This window comes from Buteo buteo, chromosome 10 (genome assembly GCF_964188355.1).
Source record: "Buteo buteo chromosome 10, bButBut1.hap1.1, whole genome shotgun sequence".
NCBI lineage: Eukaryota > Metazoa > Chordata > Aves > Accipitriformes > Accipitridae > Buteo > Buteo buteo.
The window spans coordinates 42,390,948-42,414,995 of NC_134180.1; the positions used below are offsets into that span (position 1 = coordinate 42,390,948).

General features: G+C 46.4%; 1 protein-coding gene across 5 annotated transcripts in view; it reads left to right on the forward strand.

Annotated features, from left to right (window-relative positions):
- The first annotated feature begins 2,875 nt into the window (after window positions 1-2,875).
- Window positions 2,876-24,048, forward strand: part of RAVER2 (ribonucleoprotein, PTB binding 2) — a 76,472-nt gene continuing 55,299 nt past the window's right edge. For 3 of the 5 annotated variants that reach the window (XM_075037300.1, XM_075037298.1, XM_075037299.1), the window contains exons 1-2: window positions 2,877-3,153; window positions 14,084-14,150. In XM_075037300.1, the coding sequence (XP_074893401.1) occupies window positions 2,971-3,153; window positions 14,084-14,150 (250 nt within the window). In that variant the 5' untranslated portion in view covers window positions 2,877-2,970. Of the gene's footprint in view, window positions 3,154-14,083; window positions 14,151-24,048 lie in introns of all 5 variants that reach the window. The other 2 variants (XM_075037297.1, XM_075037301.1) reach the window with 2 other exon arrangements.

Genomic DNA, 24,048 nt, shown 5'->3' on the forward strand with positions numbered 1-24,048 from the left:
ATGGACTATGGCAAGAGCTTGGATCTTTCCTGCTCTCTTCCCGCAGCACTTCACAGTTGCCTTTTAGTGCAGGCAATTCCTTCATCTATCTGCGCAATATCAACTATCTGTATACAGAATGGAATGTGAGCACCGGGGGCGGGGGAGAAAAAGATGAACACATTTACCTGCAAAATAAAATCTTTTAAATATGTATCCCTAACCAAGAAAAATGCTTACATTTCTCTGGAACTATTTACAATTAATACTGCAGTAGTTTTGGTTTTGCCATTAATATCAAACTATTCATTTCTGAACTATTTCTTTTAGCAATGCACTTTAACTTTTAATGACTTCCATTCAGATACACCTGCAGCCTATCAAAAGAAAAAAAAAAAGGCAGGCAGCTTTTGAGAAGGTAATTGCTATAGGTAGGATTAATTATCAGTAGCATACAGGTGAGCCAGACTGTCCACCTTCAAACTGGAAAAATTAATGGTATAATTAATCACTTTTCTTTCACTACTTCATTAGCTTCACCAAACTGTATAGTGTTTGAGCAGATCTGTAGTTCTACTGTAATAGCTTAATCTGGTAATTATTTCTGAGGAGATAGTTACGTGTTTCAATATTCCTAACAGAGCAATCTTTTTCATGGTCCCAGAATAATTTACATCACATAATCTATTATATGCTTTGGATAGGTTTTGAGGAGACCGTATTTAGTATCCTTACTTCAATTTCATAGCTTGACCTGAAAATCAGTTTGTAAATAGTCACTAGCAGACTTTTCACTCATAATTTTTTTTTATCTTTTCCAAGGATAATTTTATAGGTAGTACAATTATTACTTTGTAAATCCTTAGGACTTAAGAAGCCTATACCTCAAAGCTTGTGCTGGAAAAGGCATTTCATAGTTTTAAAATGCAAATCTTCATCTGAAACTTGAAAACATAGCAGGTATGTACTTATTTTCACTTACATTCCTCAAAGAATGGTGGCCTATGAAAATCTTGTTTTTCTAAGAATATGGAATTTTCTTTAGATCAGATCTCACACTAATAATTTGTTATAATAGTTTTTCCTGCTTCTTGGTTTAAGTATGAAGGATAAGCTAATACTGTTCTGACAGCCTGTCCTGACAGGCTGAATTTGGCAGTTCTCAAATTCTCCCACGACAAATAGATGAACCATTTACAAACGTCCTTCACACCTCTGATTTCCAAAAAGTCATTAAACAGAATGCAAATACTGAAGGAGGAGGAACATTATCTGCTTAAAGAAAAGTAGGGAAAAGGAAGCCCTTGAACAGGGCTTGAAAGGAAGCTTGTCAGCCCTGACAAATTTTTTATAATACACCAAAAAGAACAAAAAGTACTTTATTGTTTGCTCAGTAGTTTTAAAATTAAGTTTAGTAATGAAGGTCCAAGATTCTTTGTAGTCTTAACTTGCTAGCTTTGGTTTGGACTAAAGCAATTTCTAAAAACACTATCGTTATTTAGGCGGGGCGGGGGGGTGGTTTCTGTAACTGGTAATCCTCTCTCTAAAATGGCACTTTAAACCTAGTCAAGAATTATCATCCAGAATTAGATTTTCGTGATAAAAACTTAGTCACATATACCCAATGCAACTCAAAGAGAGTTTCCAATTTCCTTTTTAAGAAGTCCACTGCTTTTCAGGTTTGGATTTTCTTTTGCCTTTTCTTTGTGGTCAGCCTCGTAACTAAAAATGGATACAAATATTGAAATTATTCTTCATTCATTTATAGCAATGATGACAACGTTCAGAGCTAAATTTACTCTGTTGTAAATGACATTGCAAGTAACTATGCTAAGGAGAAATGAATTTTCCAAGAGAACAACCTATTTCATTTTTTTTAAAGTAAGTGCTAACAGAGTGAAACATTTTTACGGACGGAGGCTTCGTAGAAGGGAAAATTTCTTTTATAGTGACTCGCAGGAATACTTTCCTTCTATCGGGATCTTGTGTTCCTTTTCTTCACATGGCAGTCACAAGCCCTGTGCCTGCCCATCCACCATTACACAGTGCTTTGCCAGAAGAGGGTGACTTTTGCCGCAAGCGCAGCACCCAGGCGTTGGTTTACCCAGTTGGGCGCTTTGTAATTTGTTTGGACCGTTTCTGATGAAGAACATAATTAGAACGAGATCATCTTGGGCCATCGCGCCTGCTAACCTCCGATGGAGCGTTTGGGTTCACTGGAGATCAGCTTTATTTTGTTGTTGTGCTGCCTCGCGGTCTCTCCGGGTGGACTTGTACCTAAGGAAGGTATCAAGAGCGGGACTTTGGGGAAACGACACCTTCTGGGTGCGATGAGCCGCGTCGTGCCTCAGCGAAAGCGGGGGCCGGTTTCCAGGCCTTGGCCTCCTTGAGGCGCTGCCCTCACAGCGGCTCTTGGGGTGACCGCCCTCCTAACGGAGCCCCACATGACCTCCCCTAAAATCTGACTCGAGATACGTTCCTGTGGGGATGGAACTCACCCTCTGAGCCCCCTTCATCCCCACACACCCCCAAGAGGTTCGCAGCCTGAGGCCGTTACGGGCACTACCGAGCTCCGCTCGAGTTTTCTCCGCTTCCCCCCCCCCTCTAGCCCCCGTCGTCCTTCTCCCCTCGCGGGGGGGATCTGTGCCCCTTTCACCCCCTTTGTGCGGGATCGGGGCACCCCTCTGTGGCCGACGGGGAGGCCGAGCCCGCCCGCCCCTTCAACGAAGCTCCGCGGGGCTCCGCAGCTTTTAGCCTCCCCCGCCCCGTGAGGAGAGAGGGCGGCGGGCGAGGCCAGTCAGCGGGGCGGGCCGGGGGCGGGGAGCGCGGCGGGGCCTGGCGTGGTTCGGCTCGGCTCCCCGCGCCCCGCCGGCGGGCCGTGCCGTGCCGTGCCGTTCCGTTCCGTTCCGTGCCCCTCGGCTCCCCCGCTGCCCGCCCGCCCACGGCCGCGGCGGCTCCCCCCCCCCCCCGCCGCCCCGTTTACTCTGCAAGATGGCGGCAGCAACCGAACGCGGCGCGGAGCTGCCCGCGGAACCGCCGCGGGGGGTTCGACCGCCGCCGCCGCTGCCGCTGGGCCCCGAGGAGGTGGCGAGGCGCCTGGCGAGCACCCGGCGGGAGTTGAGCAACAGGCGTAAGATCCTGCTGAGGAACCTGCCGGCCGAGAGCAGCAGCCAGGTACGGCCGTCGCCTCCCCTCAGGCGGCTCGGCGGCGTGGCGGGCTCCCCGCCGGCGCCTCAGGCGGGCCGTGCCCGGGAGAGCCGCTCCTCAGGGCCGGCTGTGAGGGAGAGTTGCCGGGCTGCCCGGCGGCCCGCGTTTGCCGTCGTCTCCCGGGGGAGTTCGGGGGGGCGGCGGCGGTTTGCCTTCCCTCCCCGCCGCCGGTCCGCTGGGGCTTCTCCTCCCGACGCCTTCTTCGGCAGCTGGCTTTGTTACCGCCGGTAGCCGCCGTGCCTGCGGAGAGCGGCTCCGGTCCGTCCTCCCCCCGCTCCTTGCCCCAGCGGCGGGAACGGCCGCCCTCCTCCGCGGGGGGCGACGCCGGGCTGGCAGGGCACGGCTCGGCTCGGCGGCAGCTTCGGGCTGGCGCCCGCCCTTACCTGTGGGGAGCCGGGGTCGGGCGTGAGGGAGCAGCCCCCGTCCCGGGGCAGAGCCGGGGGCTGGCTGTGAGGGGCAGCGGCTGGTTTTTTTCGGCTGCAAGTCGGCCAAGGTGATGAGTGGGGTCGTGGTGGCACTTGCGTGACCGTCGCTGAAGGGAAGCGACGGCCGGTGCGTGGCCCGTTAGCAGTACCCGTGAGGTGGCACCTCCGTCGGACAGGTAGGGCGGCTTCACGGTCCCGCAACGCATCCAGTTTCTGTGTAAAAGTAAAGCTGAGAAGCTTCGAGCCTGGGTTTTGGGTTTGGTTTGGTTTTTTTTTTTTCCTCCTGAGGTGAGCTGCGCGTAGTCAGTGGAAGTGGTTTTCTGCAATCTGTTGGTGGTTTAGGAAAATTCCGCTCAAACTACAGTGCTTCGGAGGAGAAAATGGGTGAACTCTTAAACCTGATGCATGTGAGTCAGATTTCGAGTTGATTTAATTGCACAGTCACTTACCAGATCTTTACCAGCTCCAAATATTCAACTTGATGCACAAGTATAAAAGAATGTAATTACAACTCTTGCTCTAAACCACACCTTGTGTCTCTTCCCCTCTTTTTCTAAAGCACAGGCAATTTTACTACCTGTGGGTGAGTGCAGCATGTGTAGACTATCATTTTCTCCGTAACTCCAGTAGAAAGGGACCATTCATCTTAGAGAGAATCTTTTCAGCAATTGGTGTAATTTGATCCAGAGTACCGAGCTTGCTTGCCACTGCACTTCGTTTTGTTCTCACATATATGGTGCCTTTCGGTCTGTTTGGCCGTGCTGTAGTGTGATTGTAGGTAGTTAGAGTTTTAGATATGACAGTTTTGCTATGATCCTGCATGATGTTTTACACACACAGCCTCACCTCTATTTATAGCAACCTAATGACCTAATCAATAGCGAACTTGCAACTTGGAAAACCCTGCTAATCTTTATCGTCTCTTCAAGAAGCCATCTCGCGTGACTGTGTTGACAGAGAGGGCTTACTGGCGTATCGCAAGATGCTTGCTGTGGATAGCCAGAGCGGGATCACTTTGGCTGACACTTGAAACAGTTGTGTTACTTGCTCCTGTTGCACACAGCAGGTACTTCGTGAATTCACATGTGGACTGGTTAGAAGCCCATCTCGCCTGTATGGAAGCCATCAAGTTTGGTGTTTCTTGGTCAGACAAAGAATGCTAGCGTTAAGGTCCAATTTGGCAGCCACACAGTATCTTGGAAGTTTGCCATTTGGTTTTGATGACTTAAAAGTAGCACTTGGGTGCCTTTTTCTCCATATGCAAGGTTCTAATGTTCTCCTGTTACTAGGCTAGAACAGTACCACCATGTACAGATCCTGAAATACAGTTTCAAAAGATGTCATTTTGATTTTTAACATTGTTGAGCTGTTGGTGTTGGCATGTAAAGGCAGAATAATCGTGCTGTAGAGAGGAAGTTTCTGGCCTGGAGCAGTTTTGGAAAGGAGAAGTATGTTTGTGGTCAGGCATGTTTAGTACACCTGTGCATTTGGCCGTCATGCATTTCCAAAAATTACCATGAAGCCTAAGATTTCTTATTTCAAATTAACACCCTTGGTAAACACTGTGCGGAGGTGTTTTGTCTGCTGCTTTCTTCTTGAAATGATTGGTTAGCCAAGTAAAATCAGATAAACTATAGCTAACCTGGCCAATTTATTCACCATCAGGAAAGAGATGAACATTGTTAAAATGCAGCAAAGTCTTCTCGAATGAGTTTTCCTAAATGTCATTATTCATCTCTAATCATTGGGGTGTTGGGTTTGCTGTATCATTCATTGTTATCATGTGAAGAGTGAGGCCAAGATTTACCAAAATAGTTTTCAAGTGAGAAATGACTCTTCTGCTGATACAGATTGATGGAGATGTTCAGTTTTGTCAGAAGGTTCATCATCTTCAAAACAAGAACAAAACTCCCAACTTTTTCAGGGGAAGTTGGGTAACAAGCATTTTCCTCTGCCAGTTGTAGCTACATATTAACTTTATTTATTATTGTACTTGTAATCTTCTATTACCTTTGGAGTTCCACCTGTGTTAAACTGAATTTTAAAAAAACCAACTCTTAAGGCCACAGAAGAAACGTACCTTAGCTATGAAGTTTCTGAACCAAAAACATTGTACCACGGGTTGGTAGTCTTAGAAACCAAACAAACAGGGATCTTTATGTGTCAGAAGCATTCAGCACTTTAGGTGCTTGGTGGCTATTGTTAAGGGGCAAATGTTGCCCACGTTTGAATCTTGGCAAGTGGGATTTCTCTCTAAATGCATTTGGCAACATCTGTGCTCTTAAGGAAATCCAGAGCCTGCTTTCAGGAGGAAGGATGGCCTGAAGAAAGCACTTTGCAGTCTGTCACACCAAGTAAGTCAGCATTCCCTTACGAGCTTTTTTCATTGAGTGTCAGTATGAAACAAATCCGAAGGGGGAGCAAATTAAGACAAAATTATGTCAAGAAGATTCTTTCTGCATTGGGCTTTATAGCTCAACCTGCAAATATGTACTTGCAGGATTAGTATTTCTTCAAGCAATTCTATCACTACAGCCATGGAGAAAGGTATTTTTGTGTACAGATATGCAGTAAACATTTTTATTAGTGCTTTCACTGTTCTTGAAGGCAAAGTCTCCATTTACTGTTTAGTTGGCAAGTCAATCAATTTTGTACCGACCTGTTGCGGTGAAGTCTTCTAGAGTTGCCAGTTAGTTCCCCATATTTATCCTCTTCTGATTCCTCCAGCACAGTACCTGAACTGTGTACATTATCAAACGTGTAGTGTGACATACACCGTTGCTGTGACTTCCCTAAATCTTGAGATGAAGCACCGTTGATATCTGTACAGCTATATTTTTGTTACTTTTTAGATTGCTGAACCTTTAAAATTAGATAGAAATGCACTTGTTACTGACCGATTCCTGTTAGTTGGGTCAGTGTTGTGAGTAAAACAGCTTACCAGATCAACTCCTGTCTTAAGTAATGTGTTTTCCCTTTCTTCTTCAGTCTGATGTTTTTCTATCACTGTGGCTATATGGAAACTGTATTAAAAATCTGCTCAGTATTTTGTTCTACTTGGGGGGCATTCCTTCTCCTCTCAATCTGATCTTCTTGCTCTGAAGCTTTTGGAGAGGTGTGATCTGGTAACACGCCATGCACTGAGAATATGGGACCCCTAGGTGTTATTCTGAATGTACTTCAAATTTTGAGGTAATACTGTAGCAGTGACTACTGTCTTAAAAAGAGAATTCAGTACTGACTGTGGACCAGGGTGCACGGAAGGTCACAACAGGCTTTCCTGTTTCTCTGTGGAGCTTTGCTGCTTGCATCGAGAATGTTGCACTGCATAGCAGCTTTCACGTACAGGACGCGCTTTCCAGAGCAGCGATCCTCTCTCCTGCAGCCTTTGCAGAAGATACTCCTCTAACTTGCAATTCTTCTTGCAAGACTGGGGAAGTGTCATCTGCTCTTGCCAGAGTAATCATTTTATGGCTTCGTTAGGGTGAAGGGCCACAAGCAGGATCCAAGGAATCCTAGCAGGGCAGTCATGTGTGATGTTTTACAGTAAGACAGGCAAGATTGTCCCATTGGTGTCGGTCTTTTTGAAAAATGTCAGATAGTGGGTCTGTTCTTGTTAGCATTAATATCCTCTGATGCAGTATTGTGGTAAGACTGATGTTTGTATCAAGAATCTTTGCAAAGAGACTTAAAGGTAAGCTTGATTGTAGTTGTTCATTTTATTCTGGTCAGTGCTTGGCAATGAATTAGCAATCTCTTTGTTGGATGTCTCTTGCGATTGCCTTGTGTGTGCACGTCCCCGAACCATCAGAGATAATCAACTAATCCATTTCAACAGCAAGGAAGACAATTGTAGACAATGTTGAAAGTGCAGTGTTCAAAGGCATGCATTGCAAATTGAAGATCCTTGGAACGATCATAAAACTGCTCTGGGTGCTCTGGGAGGCAGGACGACTGTTCTGGGCAGAGGGAGGGAAAGAAACAATAACAAATTCTCTCCTTTATGGGTAAAGAGATGCCAAGAACTTCAGGATGACCAGAGTGTAAGTGAAGTTGTACCTTACTGAACGGGAAGTTTTATTTTGCTAGAGTATTGTATGGCAAGTCAGCTTCTGTTTGTTTTGGTTTTTGTAATTACACCAATGGATTAGAAGAATTGTTTCTGATTTCCCCCAAGTCATTGTTTTTTCACTGTTAGTGGTTCCTTATTTATGTCTGATTAACTTCCATAGGAGCAGCGGCTCATAACTGTGACATAATCAGCAGTCTGGTACCCTGGCATACCAGTTTGTATCCCGTGGAGTTGCTGTTAGGAAGAATAGACCTTGGGTATCTTTCTTGCTAATCATTCCCGAGATTTGTGGCAAAATCTCCAGTCTTCACTGCTAAGATTAGCTGACCAACAAGGGCTGTTCACTTTTTGATTCCCCTCCTTGTAGCTAAGAAGCCAGTGCTGTGGAAGATGCACTTGCTTTCAACCATTTTTTGATCTGTGCTTGATTATCTTTAAATGCCGCCATATTACATTCACATTTCTGCTGTTCTTTAACATCTGAGGCTAGAAAATAAATCTTGCAGAGGGTTTGTTCTACTTTAATGTAGGACATGAAGTAAAGTAGGGCTGATTAATTATTTTAATACCCTGTAGTAGTTCTTTGTGCATGACAGAATCTAAAGAAAGAGGAAATGTTTAGGTGTTGATGAGAAACTGGTGCAGTCCACCTGGGATAGGGATTGATTTTGTGTTTTGGGACCTGATGTACCCGTCCAGTTTTTTTCACTGGTGTCTGTTCCTGATCAAAAGACAAATCGCTACTTACCACGATGCTATTTCTGGTGGGGTTGGTTGGTTTTTTTTTCTTCTTCCTCCCTGGATTAGCCGCAATTTTTCCTTGTTCCTTTTTGATCGAAAGCCTTTAATGAACTGTGATGATTTGAGGAAGTACTCTCTCCCCATCTGTTGTATGCCAGGCGTTTAAGTAGAAGGGGCCTTTGTGTTTTAGTCAGTCCTCCGTCACACTGACTGAACATGAAAGGCATACTTGCTGGATAGTGAGTAGCTCTCATGCCTTAGGATGTACGTGTTTTTTGATTTTCTTTATTGCTTTTCTTTTGCTTTGTGCTCTTGCTCTCTCATGTTACCTCTTCCATGTCTTTTTCATCTTTCATTTAGCTTGCATACCACCCAGTATACCCAGGATGATGAAATTCGTTTCCGGTCCCATAGTGTTTCTCTTACCAACACACTAACATGTCTCTGGAAGATCTGAGAAATATGTTTTTCATTCCATGTCCATCATAAGTTTATTGAGGAACTGTTGTTCTTCTGTCTTAATGTTTTTTTAATATTACTTTACTAAAGATCTTTGGAGGGTGTGATCTTATAAAAGTGAGAGTCAGTTCTCAAACAAAAAGGTTTGCCCCAAAGGCAATTTATGGCTTAAAGTTACAGGCTTGATTTTATTTCAGGTTTCATAGTTTGTGACTGTTGATGGAAGTGAAGAGGGACTGTGCTGGGCAAAAGCTTTAGGGCACACCTCCATGTTCACTGTTGCTGGATGCCTGGGCAGGTAGACATCTGCTACACGTGTTAGACTTGATCCTACAGCTATTGCTTATCTAAAAACTTTCTTTAATGCAACACTGAAAAAAATTCGAAAATTTGTCAAAGAGGAGAACATACTATACAGTATGGTGAGCCCAATCTTTGTCTGAAATTTTGCTTGTTAGGAGCAAGGCAGTCAATTTCACCATTTGGTGAAAATTTGAGGACCTCCAACCTCTGTAGTCATTAGTAGACAGGAGATGTTTAAAATTGCACTTTGCATCAGTCCTTGTGCTTTGTTATCTAACCCTCTTGTTGGTGCTATATACTCCACTTCTTACGCTCCAGCAGAGTCTCTGGGATTTTCCCTCAGTAAGAGGTTATTATTTTAAACTGTGTTGATCTTCTCTTGCTTACTACCTTTTTTTTTTTTTTTCCACAGCAGACTTTTTTTTTTTAACATCTGCAGTGAAATCCATCTATCATGTCATGGACTCAAAGATTCAGTGGTCTGAAATTTGAATGAAATGAACATCCCATTATATCATTTGTAAATGTAAAGCTTTTTCCTGAGAAGTCCTCCTCTTTCCTGCTCCGCCTGCACAAATGAAAACAAAGTCTTTTTTAGTTATGAGATGATTTAAAACTTCTTGGTTAGCCAAACATGTTATTTAGTTCAACTACTTAAAACATAATTGAGTCCATTTCAAGAATATGCGTGTGAAGTTTAGGCCTTCAGCTGCTTACTGAGAGTGAAGTTATAGACCAGGCTTGTACGGTGTTTATATTGGAAACTCCACTGAAGCTTACTGTAGAAATCTGGCCAGGCACCATTATAATTGTTAAATATTTTTGTTGCCAGAATAACACATTTCAGTATTACATCTAGAGAGAGAAAAATACGTGGGTTTAGGGTGCTGTAGGCTTTATATACATGGTATATTTTTCCAGGTGACGACTGAGTATTTCTTGCATATTTCTTTTCTTGCACTATGAGATCCTGGGTATGAAAAGCTGATTTTATTAGAAATAATACATTGAACTTTACTAATTTGATAAATAAGACAAACGTGCCTCCTAATGACTCCCTTTCTTGTTTGTGTTTAAAACAATGCAGGTAATAAAGCATAAAGACAGATCCTCTCTAGGGAAGGCATTCTTTCCATTTGAGAGATGCAAATTTCAAATTGATAGTATGTGGTAAAAACTCATGTTGCCAGTTTTTCTACCCAAGGCAAGACAGGACAGGCCAAGAACTGAAGTATTTCAAGACCACATTTCTTATAGTAGTAAATAATACATTTAAAAAGTATATTCAGCCTGTATTTACTAGTGGTTTCTCTTAAACCCCCTTTAATATATTTGGGGTTGCTTTTTTCTGCTAATTTTAAGTGATGAACTGATTATTTTCCAGTTAGGATTTTAATTTTTACTGCTGATAAGATGAACTAGCTTTCAAAGTCTGCTTTTAAGAACTTTGAAAGTTTAAGGGTCTGTATAGTAGCTAAGCATTATTGGTTACATTTCTATTCCAAGATGTTCTGTTAGAGCTGCTGGCATGGCCCATGCATTTATGCAACTGCTGTTACTCTGAGCAAGGTCTGTCCTCCGTTTTCTCTCCTCTCTGTTTCTGCAATATGTATCATCCTTGCTTTGACCAGGGACACATCCCCCAGGAGCTGCCTGGCAGGGACTTTGCTCAGGTACAGACACACCTCGGTGCCCCAGAATTGGTGCCGAGTTTTACATCTGGTTCAGGAGCCAGCTACGAGTTGATCCTAGGAGTGCAATAATTAAGGGCCAAGATAGGCACCGCTATAAACAGCGTTTGTGTTGGAAACTTCTCAGGATCCATGACTGCTGTGTGTCTGCCAAATAGCTTTATAACTGCTTACAGGTTTTGTTGTCAAAATACCATAATCTAGCCTGATGTTCAGTGTGTTGACACTCCTGGCAGCTAGACCTTCAGCATGTTAGTGGATGTTGCCATTTTGTTTAGACTTAATATGACGCAGTTAAATCATGATTATCATGGTAATTGTCAGTCACTTTTTTTTAAGCTAGTAGATTCATTCATTTATAAAAGAGGAAAAAATCATTTGGGAGAGGCAGTTTTGTAAAAGTTATGAGGAAAAAATACTAACAGTGGCCTGGCTTGCCCAACAGGTGGTTTGAATGTGGATATTGTGAGCATGGGCCAAGTGGTGGCACTGGGGATGGCAGCCAGTGCTCGCGTGTGGTACCACCATGGGGTTTATTACTACTGCTTTGCTAAACCTTATGTGATGATAAATGGTGAGTGCTTGCGTTGCCTTTCTCGCGTGGCTGCCCAGCACAAGGCAGTGCCACGGTGAGGCTAACCCGGGGAGGGTGAAATTTGGTTTTCCTCCTGCAGAGTGTGGGTAGAGGCTTGACGACTTCTCCGTGGGTGTGTGCAGTGGTGGCAGTAGGTCCTGACATGGGGAGAGGGCTGGCATAGCTGGGCTGGGGGGTGCGGAGGCCGGGCTGCTGGGAGGTTGGGAATGGGAAACGAACTGCGGCTGTTTGTTTCTGCTGTGCTCAGGGAAACAGCCCTCTGCTTACATTCCTTGCAAGTTAATAGGCTCGGGCCAGAGAATACACCTGACTTGGATGACCCGTTTCTCCTCCCGGAGTAAACACTCCTTCCTGGCCCAAACAGTGGGTAACTGCTTGCATCAAAGGGACCAACTATGTTCAGTGCTGTTGGTGCAGAGCTGAACCTGCTTAGGAACAGCAAGTAAAGGGTTCTTGTTGCTTTGCCTGACAGTTCTGCTCTGAGCTGTTGGGAGTAGAAACTGTTAACAACATTTAAATGGTAGCACTTGTTCTTTTCTAACGGACCTAAGTGGTCAAAGATGTTGAAGTTAAAGTTTAGAGAAGTGCCTGAGTTCAAAAGCCGGCTTTGTAATTCTGAAAATATTATAAAGAATCTTAGTCTAATGTACACAGATACCTCGGTATCTGTTTAATTTAAAGGAGTATACATTTGCTTAAGAGCTGGTGTGGTGTGTTTTGTTTATGTAAATTGTCACAAATGGTCTTTATGTGAAAAATGCTTTCAGTGAAATACTACACAAAACCAATTCCATAGGTAGAGGTCTCAGCCCTCCCATTGGGGGCCCTGAGAGCACAAGAACAAGCACCTTTCTCGAAGAGCCCATTGCACAAACCTGGCAGTGTTTGCAACAACCTGTGGAAATTGGTGTTAAAATCTTTACTAAAACTACTTTGCTTAAATTAGGTTTTTATTTTAAATCTTCCTTGTGCTCTCATCATTTTTTACATGAGACCTCATAATTATCCCACAAAGATATGTTCAATACAGGCTGTTTTCCCTCTCAATTAAGGTTTCAGACAGTTACTGGGAAATCATGTGGAATCATCTGATTCACAGACAGCTTTCAAAAGAGTGTTCAGAGCTGTTTGAAATAGTATTTCCTGCTACTTAATCATCGTATAAAACTTTCAGTGTTACTCTTGTAAAATAATATAGGAAATAAAAAAGGTAAATATGTCCCCCTTTTTCTAAGTGGGACAGAAATCTTTAGAGTCTTCAGTGCCACAATACAGCTGAGCTGTACAAAACTGTGTGGAGAGTGTCTTCTCAGTCTCCCATGACTGAGAATGAACCACTGTCTAATTCTCGTTAGAGAGATGTCCACAGTCAAATAGCCTACCTGACCCGAATCTTTGAATTATGCCTGGCGTATTTTGCTTTTCTGAAACCACATCCTTATGGCATCTGATTAGAGAATGGCTGGTAGCTCATGAAATGCTGCCATATTTTATTAATGTAGTATTTGACAGCTGTTAACTAGTGAAACTAGAGATTGGTGCTCGCTTGACTAAAAGGTATGCACCTGATACCAGTCACAGAGAACCCAATTAACCTCTAGGCTATATAGATTGAATTAGCAAACTGGCAAGTAGACTGGGCTACTGGAAATTGTCTGCAATTAAACTTTCAGACAAAGCTGGTTGATTATTTTGCTTGCTGAGATGGTCTTTCGCTATTGTTTATGGGACTTACCCATGTAAAAGTATACTTATATCCACGTTACTACTCCTGGTTCCTTCTTGGGGATGGTTAATGTTCATGTCTGCGTTCTCACCACTGAACTGGTAATAGTTTGTGGTTTTTGTGGGGCATGTGCATACACCTTGCTCTTGTTGGGGAATAGCCACAGCAAACACTGGTACACACCTCTTACACTTGCTCCTACCCCACCCCTCCCACAGCCCTGTTCTCTCTCTATTAATTAGTGGGAGCAAATAATGCTCTTGGGATTGATTCTTCATTGAGCATCTGTGCAGTAATTGATAGAAGATACTTTCCAGGGGTTATTCTGGGCACAATTGTCTGCTGGTTGAAAGAATATTCATTATTAAAAGAATGAAAATCTGTTAAAGTGAACTTGAGCAGTTATAGGAAACTAAACCAACTGTTGTATTTTATGACAGCGTTGCCTGCCCTCAGTAAACTGCATGATGTGATGTTGCTGGTATTTCTTGTCTGTGTGGTATTCTAACTATGCTAGCTGTACTTTGGAGAAATTGTGGGGGTTTTGCTATTTAATGAACTGTGATGTTATTCATCTTTATCAAAAGACAGTCAACAGGACATGCTGTTGTGCTTATGTGATTTTATGTAATGAAAAGTAAGTTAATCAAATTCAGTAAGCCAATTTTATATATGAGATAAAACCACTGATACAGTAGTATAATGAGCTCTTTTAAAAACAAATATTTGATAGTGTTTCTATGGTGAGATTTTTCTGTTTATTGAGAAAGTGGGTTTTTTTGGCTTTTGTTTGTTTGGTTTTTTCCCCCTAAATGAAGATGAATTATGCACTTATTTGGTCTGGTGAATTATTTATCTGATGTTACTTGTACTTTTCTCTTTCAGGAAATCCATGACTTATTTAAAGATTATGAAATCAAGTATTGTTATGTGGACAGAAATAAAAGAACAGGTAAGAACTTAAAACCTTCCAGTGTCATACGTTTCAATTCTGTAATTAAACTAGTGAGGAACATCATCTGCCACGTATGATGTCATCAGGTTCTCTGCTGTCACATAGCTTGATTGTCCTTCAGTGCCTTTTTTGGCTGCATAGTTTGTCACCTTCTACTGAAGCCTGTGGAGAGTTGGAAACTTTACTGATGTCAGCCAGAAGTAGATTGGTCCACTATGGTATCTCTCAGGTGTATTCCCTTAGCAAGTGTCTCTTTGGGATAAAGCTAACCTCGACTTTCTGATTTCCTTTGAAAAAACTAGGCTGAGGCCTCTCTTAGGACAAACCACATGTGCCTATGACACGATCAGAGGAAAATGTACCTAGCTCCAGATGCATTTGTGTCAGGTAATATAAGCCAGAAGCAATTTATTAAAGGAATACTTAAGTCTTTGAAGGAAACATTGTCCTGAATTAAATCCTGAATTATTTAACTGTGATCTCCCATTTACAAATTAATTCTGTAAATAGGGGGTTCACAGATTTTTAGTGCTTGTGAGGTACAGAAATGGACAAATATTTCTCTACATGTTCCTCTCCTTCCAAATCACCATGGGTCCCACAGCCTGGGCTATCTCCTGAGGCAACCTTGGTTTCCAGGACAAAGTCTTAATGCGGTAGCTGTGGTAGATTTCTGTCAGGATTTTGTGAGGATAATGGTGTTTTCTTGACACCTGCCTCTAAGGAGCAAAAATTTGTGCTTTACTGTCCCATTATCTTGCAAATTTGGTTTCTGAATATGGAATAAGGCCAGCTTGTGTGTGAGGTGCTATAGCCTGCTATCTAACAATAGCCTGAATGTCTGTTTTCAGTGTGAAGGGAAATGTTTGAAAATACTTGGATAGAGTAAGAGGATGAATTTTTTAATTTAATCTAGATCTTCTCAAATATAACCAGGTTTTTACTGTGTATGTATTTGTGTTGTTTTTACAGTGTATACATATGTGTGTCTTTGTGTGTACATATATATATATAAAAAAAACTTTGCCTATTCATGTGAATTTTTGTATGTTTTACTGCATACCTCTGCAATTTTTCATGACTAGAATACACTGTAGGTGGTTTATTTTTTCTTGGCTTCTCATTTGGATAGATTAAACTACTTTTATCTCCAGATTCATGAAGGCTTTAAAACTGTGTTCGGAGGCCCTAATGTCACAGAATCTTAACACATTGCTGTACAATCAACAAAGTTCTTGAGCATCTAAGCTCTTCCTGCTCATGTTCTTTATATTGCAGATAATTTTGGTGTTACTAGTTTTGCTGTGCAAAAAGCAAACGTTCTGCTAGTGGTTTGGACTGTGTCTCTGCGTGTTTATGTGTATTTATTCTGTCTTGTCCAAAAAGGACTGACAGAACAGAACAGTCATCCAGCCAAAAGATGGACATACATATTGTAGTGCGAACTGTTTGTGTAAGGAACTCCATTTATATTGAGGGTTTTTTTGTGTGTTTTTTGTTGGATTGTTTTTATTTTTTTTGTTAGATAGATTTAATGACTTTTTAGTTTAAAGGACATAATTGGAACTTTGTAGAGCTCTGTAGATGTTTCCACGTAGATCTTCTAAAATTATCCTGAGTTTTCACTTGATTACAAAAACTAATTTCAGATTAATGATAAACTCAGGGAAGTAGCCCTAAACAACTTCAAAACATGGGGAAAAAACATTTTTATCTTAAAAAAGCTAACAGTATTATTAAACTTCAATGTCTTCTATCTGTATCTTCTATTTAACTATTCTTAGAATACCAAATAGTATCCTGTTAGGGAAATACGTGACGCTGTGTCAGAATACTGGGGAGCAAAAAAATGTAGATTACCCAGGCACATTTTAATCTATTTGAGCACCAGGTTGCAGATTACCACACCACCTCATATTCATCTGATCACTGATATATCTCTTCAGTTATGACGGATTGTAAAACCCGCTGCAAAGGCATTGTTTGTACGTTAGTACAAACTAATTGCTTGCAGGATGCATAACATTCAATTTGACTAGAACAGCAAAACTGAGATCTCAAATATTACGTGTATGTCACCAAGATTATACTTGCTTCTTTTTCTTGGCATAATAAACTGCTACAAGATAGTCACAAACCAGAACTTGCTTTAAAACACCCTGTGGATGTTTATGTTTTAATTAGAAATCCTTGTTTACACTGTTGTAACTGATGATTATTAACGCATGAAAGAAAATCTTGGCAGTTTCTAGCTGGCTCTAGGACTGTGAGGTGGTAAAGATATGGTGGGTGGTACGGTGCTCCCTTCGTCGACAGCTGTATGAACCTTCAGATACGTGTGGTATGATAACGGGGTGCAGATACAATGGGCGTTGCAACGCTCTCATTGTCCACGGCTGCATATTGCTTCCAGCTGCTTTAGGAGCCATGACATGTTACAGAGGTGGTGGGTGTTCCGACATTGCCTTTGTCGACGGCTGCTGAGCACTTTGAGCTGCTATGGAACCTGGATAGCCTGCATATATGGTGGGCGGTGCAGGTCTCCCATTGCCTACGAGGGTGGGCACCTTTGGCATTGAAGACATGGCCCAGTGCCCAATCGTGCATCCACGACTGGCTGGAAATGCTGAGGGTGTCTCTGTGTGGAGCGTGAGAATTATGTCTATCTCCATCTGAAATGAACCAAAGGTGAGATTGTCCATGGCTGTGAGTTCCCTCCAGTTTTTCTGTGTGAAGAATACATGTTAGAGAGATAAGGTGGGTGGTGAGGCTCTGCCTTTCCACAAGAGTATGCGCACCATCTGGTGGTCCATAGGACGAGGGTGGGGTAGAGATACATTGGGTGTTGCGGAGCTCCCTTTGTCCGTGGCTGCGAGCAGCTTTGATCTGGCTGCGGGACCTGGATGGAGCAGATATAAGGTGGGTGGTGTGGCTCTCCCTTTACCCACAATTGTGGGCACCTTCTGGCTGTGTGTAGGATGGGGATGAGATACAGATACGGTGGGTGTTGCGGAGCTCCCTTTGTCCATGACTGCAAGCAGCTTTGATCTGGCTGCGGGACCTGGATTGGGTAGAGATAAGTTGAGTGGTGGGTTTCTCCCTATGCCCACGATTGTGAACACCTTCTGGCTGTGTGTAGGATGGGGATGAGATACAGATACGGAGGGTGTTGCGGAGCTCCCTTTCTCCATGACTGCGAGCCGCTCTGATCTGGCTGCGGGACCTGGATGGGGTAGAGATAAGGTGGGTGGAGCGGCTCTCCCTTCGCACCTTCTGGCTGTTTTTAGGATGGGGGCAAGATACAGATACGGTGGGTGTTGCGGAGCTCCCTTTGTCCGTGGCTGCGAGCAGCTTTGATCTGGCGGTGGGACCTGGATGGGGTAGAGCTAGGGTGGTTGGTACACGTCTCCCTTTGCCCAGAAGGGTGGACACCTTCTGGTTGTTTGTAGAATGAGGACGGGCTACTGATACGTTGAGTATTTCAGAGCCTGTAATTCTTTGTTAGCCCGTCTCATCATCTGCTAATGTTCTCTGGTGCGGCCCCTTTTTACCGTTACGCAGCCATCTGTCTCACCAACGGCTTTCTGATGTGGACCACCACGTGGAGTCTGCTGGCGGTGACGTGACCATACCGTTCACCGTGGCTGGTGCCAGGATGCCCAGCTGTTTGTGGGACCACGACATGTGACAGAGATAGGGTGGGTGGTGAGGCTTTGCCTTTGTCCACGAGTGTGCGCATCTCCTGGCGGTGCGTAGGACGAGGATAGGGTAGAGATTCGGTGGGTGTTGCGGAGCTCCCTGTGTCCATGGCTGGGAGCGGCTTTGATCTGGCTGTGGGACCTGGATGGGGCAGAGATAAGGTGGCTGGTGCAGGTCTCCCTTTGCCCACAATTGTGGGCACCTTCTGGTTGTTCGTAGGATGGGGATGAGATACAGATACGGTGGGTGTTGCGGAGCTCCCTGTGTCCATGGCTGCGAGCAGCTTTGATCTGGCTGTGGGACCTGGATGGGGCAGAAATAAGGTGGCTGGTGCGGGTCTCTCTTTGCCCACAAGGTTGGGCACCTTCTGGTTGTTCGTAGGATGGGGATGAGATACAGATACGGTGGCTGTAGTGGAGCTCCCTTTGTCCATGACAGCAAGCAGCTTTGATCTGGCTGTGGGACCTGGATGGGGTAGAGATAAGGTGGGTGGTGGGGTTCTCCCTTCGCTCACAAGGCTGGGCACCTTCGGGCTATTCATAGGATGGGGACGAGATACAGATACGGAGGGTGTTGCGGAGCTCCCTGTGTCCATGGCTGCGAGCAGCTTTGATCTGGCTGTGGGACCTGGATGGGGTAGAGATTAGGTGGGTGGTGTGGCTCTCCCTTTACCCACAATTGTGGGCACCTTCTGGCTGTTTTTAGGATGGGGATGAGATACAGATACGGTGGGTGTTGCGGAGCTCCCTTTCTCCATGACTGCAAGCAGCTTTGATCTGGCTGCGGGACCTGGATTGGGTAGAGATAAGTTGAGTGGTGGGTTTCTCCCTATGCCCACGATTGTGAACACCTTCTGGCTGTGTGTAGGATGGGGATGAGATACAGATACGGTGGGTGTTGCGGAGCTCCCTTTGTCCATGGCTGCGAGCCGCTCTGATCTGGCTGCGGGACCTGGATGGGGTAGAGATTAGGTGGGTGGTGTGGCTCTCCCTTTGCCCACGATTGTGGGCACCTTCTGGCTGTTCATATGATGGGGTCGAGATACAGATACGGTGGGTGTTGCGGTGCTCCCTTTGTCCATGGCTGTGAGCAGCTTTGATCTGGCGGTGGGACCTGTGTGCAGTAGAGGTAAGGTGGGTCGTGGGGTTCTCTCTTCACCCACAGTTGTGGGCACCTTGTACTTTTCTGTAGGTTGGGGATGAGATACAGATACGGTGGGTGTAGCGGAGCTCCCTTTGTCCATGGCTGCGAGCAGCTTTGATCTGACTGTTGGACCTGTGTGGATTAGGGTAAGGTGGCTGTTGGGCTTCTCTCATTGCCCACGATGGCGGGCACCTTCTGGCCGTTCACAGGCTGGGGACAGGATACAGATACGATGGGTGTTGCGTATCTCCCTTTGTCCATGGCTGCGAGGAGCTTTGTTCCGGCTGTGGGACCTGGATTGGGTAGAGATAAGTTGAGTGGTGGGTTTCTCCCTATGCCCACGATTGTGAACACCTTCTAGCTGTGTGTAGGATGGGGATGAGATACAGATACGGAGGGTGTTGCGGAGCTCCCTGTGTCCATGACTGCAAGCAGCTTTAATCTGGCTGTGGGACCTGGATGGGGTAGAGATTAGGTGGGTGGTGTGGCTCTCCCTTTGCCCACGATTGTGGGCACCTTCTGGCTGTTCTTAGGATGGGGACAAGATACAGATACGGTGGGTGTAGTAGAGCTCCCTTTGTTCATGGCTGCGATCAGCTTTGATCTGGCTGTGGGACCTGGATGGGGTAGAGGTATGGTGAGTGGTACAGGTCTCCTTTTTTGCATGAGTGTGGGCACCGTCTGTGTCTCTGTAGAATGAAGACAAGCTACTCATAACGGTGAGTGTTTCAGAGCCTGTAATTCTTTTTTAGCCCGTCTCTTCATCTACTAGTGTTCCTTCGTGCGGCACCTTTTTACCGTTATGCGGCCATCTGTCTCACTAATACCTTTTTTATGTGGACCACCACGTGTAGTTTGATGGCTTTTACGTGGCCGTAACATTCACGGTGGCTGATGCTAGGATCTCTGTTTTGGGCCCAGCCCTCAGCCCCCAGGCGGACAGTTTTGTGGCGTTGCCTTTGCTTGTGGTTTTGGAAAGCTCCCTGCAAGACTGGGGTTGGTAGAGGCCAGGGGTGTCCTTACCTGTTCTGTAGTGTGCTGAGAGCTCTCCATCCGACTGACGAGGTGCGGGAGGACAGGGGCCGTCGTCTTGTTGCGTCCCTTTCCAGGATTCTGGCTGTAATTCTCCGGAGAAGCAGCCAAAGAGAAGTCACCCTCCATTGCTGTGGGGAGCCCCAGGTTCCTTGCCTTCCCCCGGGTGCCTGCTCCTCTGGGACGTCCCTCATCTGCCCCCTCGCCTGCCAGTCTGGCTTGGCGCAGCCCTTCTCATACCCTTCTGGGGCTCGTCGTGTTACCAGCGCCTTTGCTCCTGGTGGTCCACATCACAGTGTGCTGGCTGTGATGCGATGTGATGGCTGTGACATCACCAGGGCTGGTGCCTGGAGTTGGTGCTGCATCCATGTGATCCTGCTTTTCCCGCCGTCAAATGAGAAGGCACAGTTCAATAAACGATGAAATGAAATGGAAAAGAAGAATTGTTATTGCTGGGGAAGGAAAGGAGAAGGCTGTAGGATGAATGTAAAGAGCAGCAGCTCAGCCAAGATTAGAAGAGAATTAAAAGCAGCAGAAGCCGCAGGTGGTACTCACGGCCCTGTTTTGAAGATTTGGGTGGTACTTGCTGCTGAGATTTGTGGGTTTGAGGGTTACTCTGGAAGAAAGATGCTTGTTGAGTTTTCTGAACGTGGTGGTTCACACTGTTGGCATTGAATGCATGGCCCAGTGGCCAACTGTGCATCGACGAGACGAGTGGCTTGTAATGCTGAGAGTATCTCTGCCTGGAGTGCGATAATTGAATTTGTTTTTCTCTCAAAAGAACGAAAGATGAGATTCTCCGTGGCTGTGTGTTCCCTCCAGTTGTCTGTGGGACCATGACATGTGACAGAGATAGGGTGGGTGGTGAGGCTCTGCGTTTGCCCACGAGTGTGCGTATCTCCTGGCGGTCCGTAGGACGAGACTAGGGTAGAGATACGGAGGGTGTTGCGGAGCTCCCTTTGTCCATGGCTGCGAGCCGCTCTGATCTGGCTGCGGGACCTGGATGGGGTAGAGATAAAGTGGCTGTTGGGGTTCTCCCTATGCCCACGATTGTGAACACCTTCTGGCTGTCTGCAGGATGGGGATGAGATACAGATACGGAGGGTGTTGCGGAGCTCCCTTTGTCCATGGCTGCGAGCCGCTCTGATCTGGCTGCGGGACCTGGATGGGGTAGAGATAAGGTGGGTGGAGCGGCTCTCCCTTCGCACCTTCTGGCTGTTTTTAGGATGGGGGCAAGATACAGATACGGTGGGTGTTGCGGAGCTCCCTTTGTCCGTGGCTGCGAGCAGCTTTGATCTGGCGGTGGGACCTGGATGGGATAGAGCTAGGGTGGGTGGTACACGTCTCCCTTTGCCCAGAAGGGTGGACACCTTCTGGTTGTTTGTAGAATGAGGACGGGCTACTGATACGTTGAGTATTTCAGAGCCTGTAATTCTTTGTTAGCCCGTCTCATCATCTGCTAATGTTCTCTGGTGCGGCCCCTTTTTACCGTTACGCAGCCATCTGTCTCACCAACGGCTTTCTGATGTGGACCACCACGTGGAGTCTGCTGGTGGTGACGTGACCATACCATTCACCGTGGCTGGTGGCAGGATGCCCAGCTGTTTGTGGGACCACGACATGTGACAGAGATAGGGTGGGTGGTGAGGCTTTGCCTTTGTCCACGAGTGTGCGCATCTCCTGGCGGTGCGTAGGACGAGGATAGGGTAGAGATTCGGTGGGTGTTGCGGAGCTCCCTGTGTCCATGGCTGGGAGCGGCTTTGATCTGGCTGTGGGACCTGGATGGGGCAGAGATAAGGTGGCTGGTGCAGGTCTCCCTTTGCCCACAATTGTGGGCACCTTCTGGTTGTTCGTAGGATGGGGATGAGATACAGATACGGTGGCTGTAGTGGAGCTCCCTGTGTCCATGGCTGCGAGCAGCTTTGATCTGGCTGTGGGACCTGGATGGGGTAGAGATAAGGTGGGTGGTGGGGTTCTCCCTTTGCTCACAAGGCTGGGCACCTTCGGGCTATTCATAGGATGGGGACGAGATACAGATACGGAGGGTGTTGCGTAGCTCCCTGTGTCCATGGCTGCGAGCAGCTTTGATCTGGCAGTGGGACCTGGATGGGGTAGAGATTAGGTGGGTGCTGTGGCTCTCCCTTTACCCACGATTGTGGGCACCTTCTGGCTGTTTTTAGGATGGGGATGAGATACAGATACGGTGGGTGTTGCGGAGCTCCCTTTCTCCATGACTGCAAGCAGCTTTGATCTGGCTGCGGGACCTGGATGGAGCAGACATAAGGTGGGTGGTGTGGCTCTCCCTTTGCCCACGATTGTGGGCACCTTCTGGCTGTGTGTAGGATGGGGATGAGATACAGATACGGAGGGTGTTGCGGAGCTTCCTGTGTCCATGGCTGCGAGCAGCTTTGATCTGGCAGTGGGACCTGGATGGGGTAGAGATAAGGTGGGTGGTGGGGTTCTCCCTTTGCTCACAAGGCTGGGCACCTTCGGGCTATTCATAGGATGGGGACGAGATACAGATACGGCGGGTGTTGCGGAGCTCCCTGTGTCCATGGCTGCGAGCAGCTTTGATCTGGCTGTGGGACCTGGATGGGGTAGAGATTAGGTGGGTGGTGGGGTTTTCCACTGCCCAGAAGGGTGGGCAGCTTCGGTCTATTCATAGGATAGGGACGGGATACAGATACGGAGGGTGTTGCGGAGCTCCCTGTGTCCATGACTGCAAGCAGCTTTGATCTGGCTGTGGGACCTGGATGGGGTAGAGATAAGGTGGGTGGTTGGGTTCTCCCTTTGCTCACAAGGCTGGGCACCTTTGGGCTATTCATAGGATGGGGACGAGATACAGATACGGAGGGTGTTGCGGAGCTCCCTGTGTCCATGGTTGGGAGCGGCTTTGATCTGGCTGTGGGACCTGGATGGGGTAGAGATAAGGTGGGTGGTGGGTTTCTCCCTTTGCTCACAAGGCTGGGCACCTTCGGGCTATTTATAGGATGGGGACGAGATACAGATACGGAGGGTGTTGCAGAGCTCCCTGTGTCCATGGCTGCGAGCAGCTTTGATCTGGCAGTGGGACCTGGATGGGGTAGAGATTAGGTGGGTGCTGTGGCTCTCCCTTTACCCACGATTGTGGGCACCTTCTGGGTGTTTTTAGGATGGGGATGAGATACAGATACGGTGGGTGTTGCGGAGCTCCCTTTCTCCATGACTGCAAGCAGCTTTGATCTGGCTGCGGGACCTGGATGGAGCAGACATAAGGTGGGTGGTGTGGCTCTCCCTTTGCCCACGATTTTGGCACCTTCTGGCTGTGTGTAGGATGGGGATGAGATACAGATACGGTGGGTGTTGCGGAGCTCCCTGTGTCCATGGCTGCGAGCAGCTTTGATCTGGCTGTGGGACCTGGATGGGGTAGAGATTAGGTGGGTGGTGGGGTTTTCCACTGCCCAGAAGGGTGGGCAGCTTCGGTCTATTCATAGGATAGGGACGGGATACAGATACGGAGGGTGTTGCGGAGCTCCCTGTGTCCATGACTGCAAGCAGCTTTGATCTGGCAGTGGGACCTGGATGGGGTAGAGATAAGGTGGGTGGTGGGGTTCTCCCTTTGCTCACAAGGGTGGGCACCTTCGGGCTATTCATAGGATGGGGACGAGATACAGATACGGAGGGTGTTGCGGAGCTCCCGGTGTCCATGGCTGCGAGCAGCTTTGATCTGGCTGTGGGACCTGGATGGGGTAGAGATTAGGTGGGTGGTGTGGCTCTCCCTTTACCCACAATTGTGGGCACCTTCTGGCTGTGTGTAGGATGGGGATGAGATACAGATACGGTGGGTGTTGCGGAGCTCCCTTTGTCCATGACTGCAAGCAGCTTTGATCTGGCTGCGGGACCTGGATTGGGTAGAGATAAGTTGAGTGGTGGGTTTCTCCCTATGCCCACGATTGTGAACACCTTCTGGCTGTGTGTAGGATGGGGATGAGATACAGATACGGTGGGTGTTGCGGAGCTCCCTTTGTCCATGGCTGCGAGC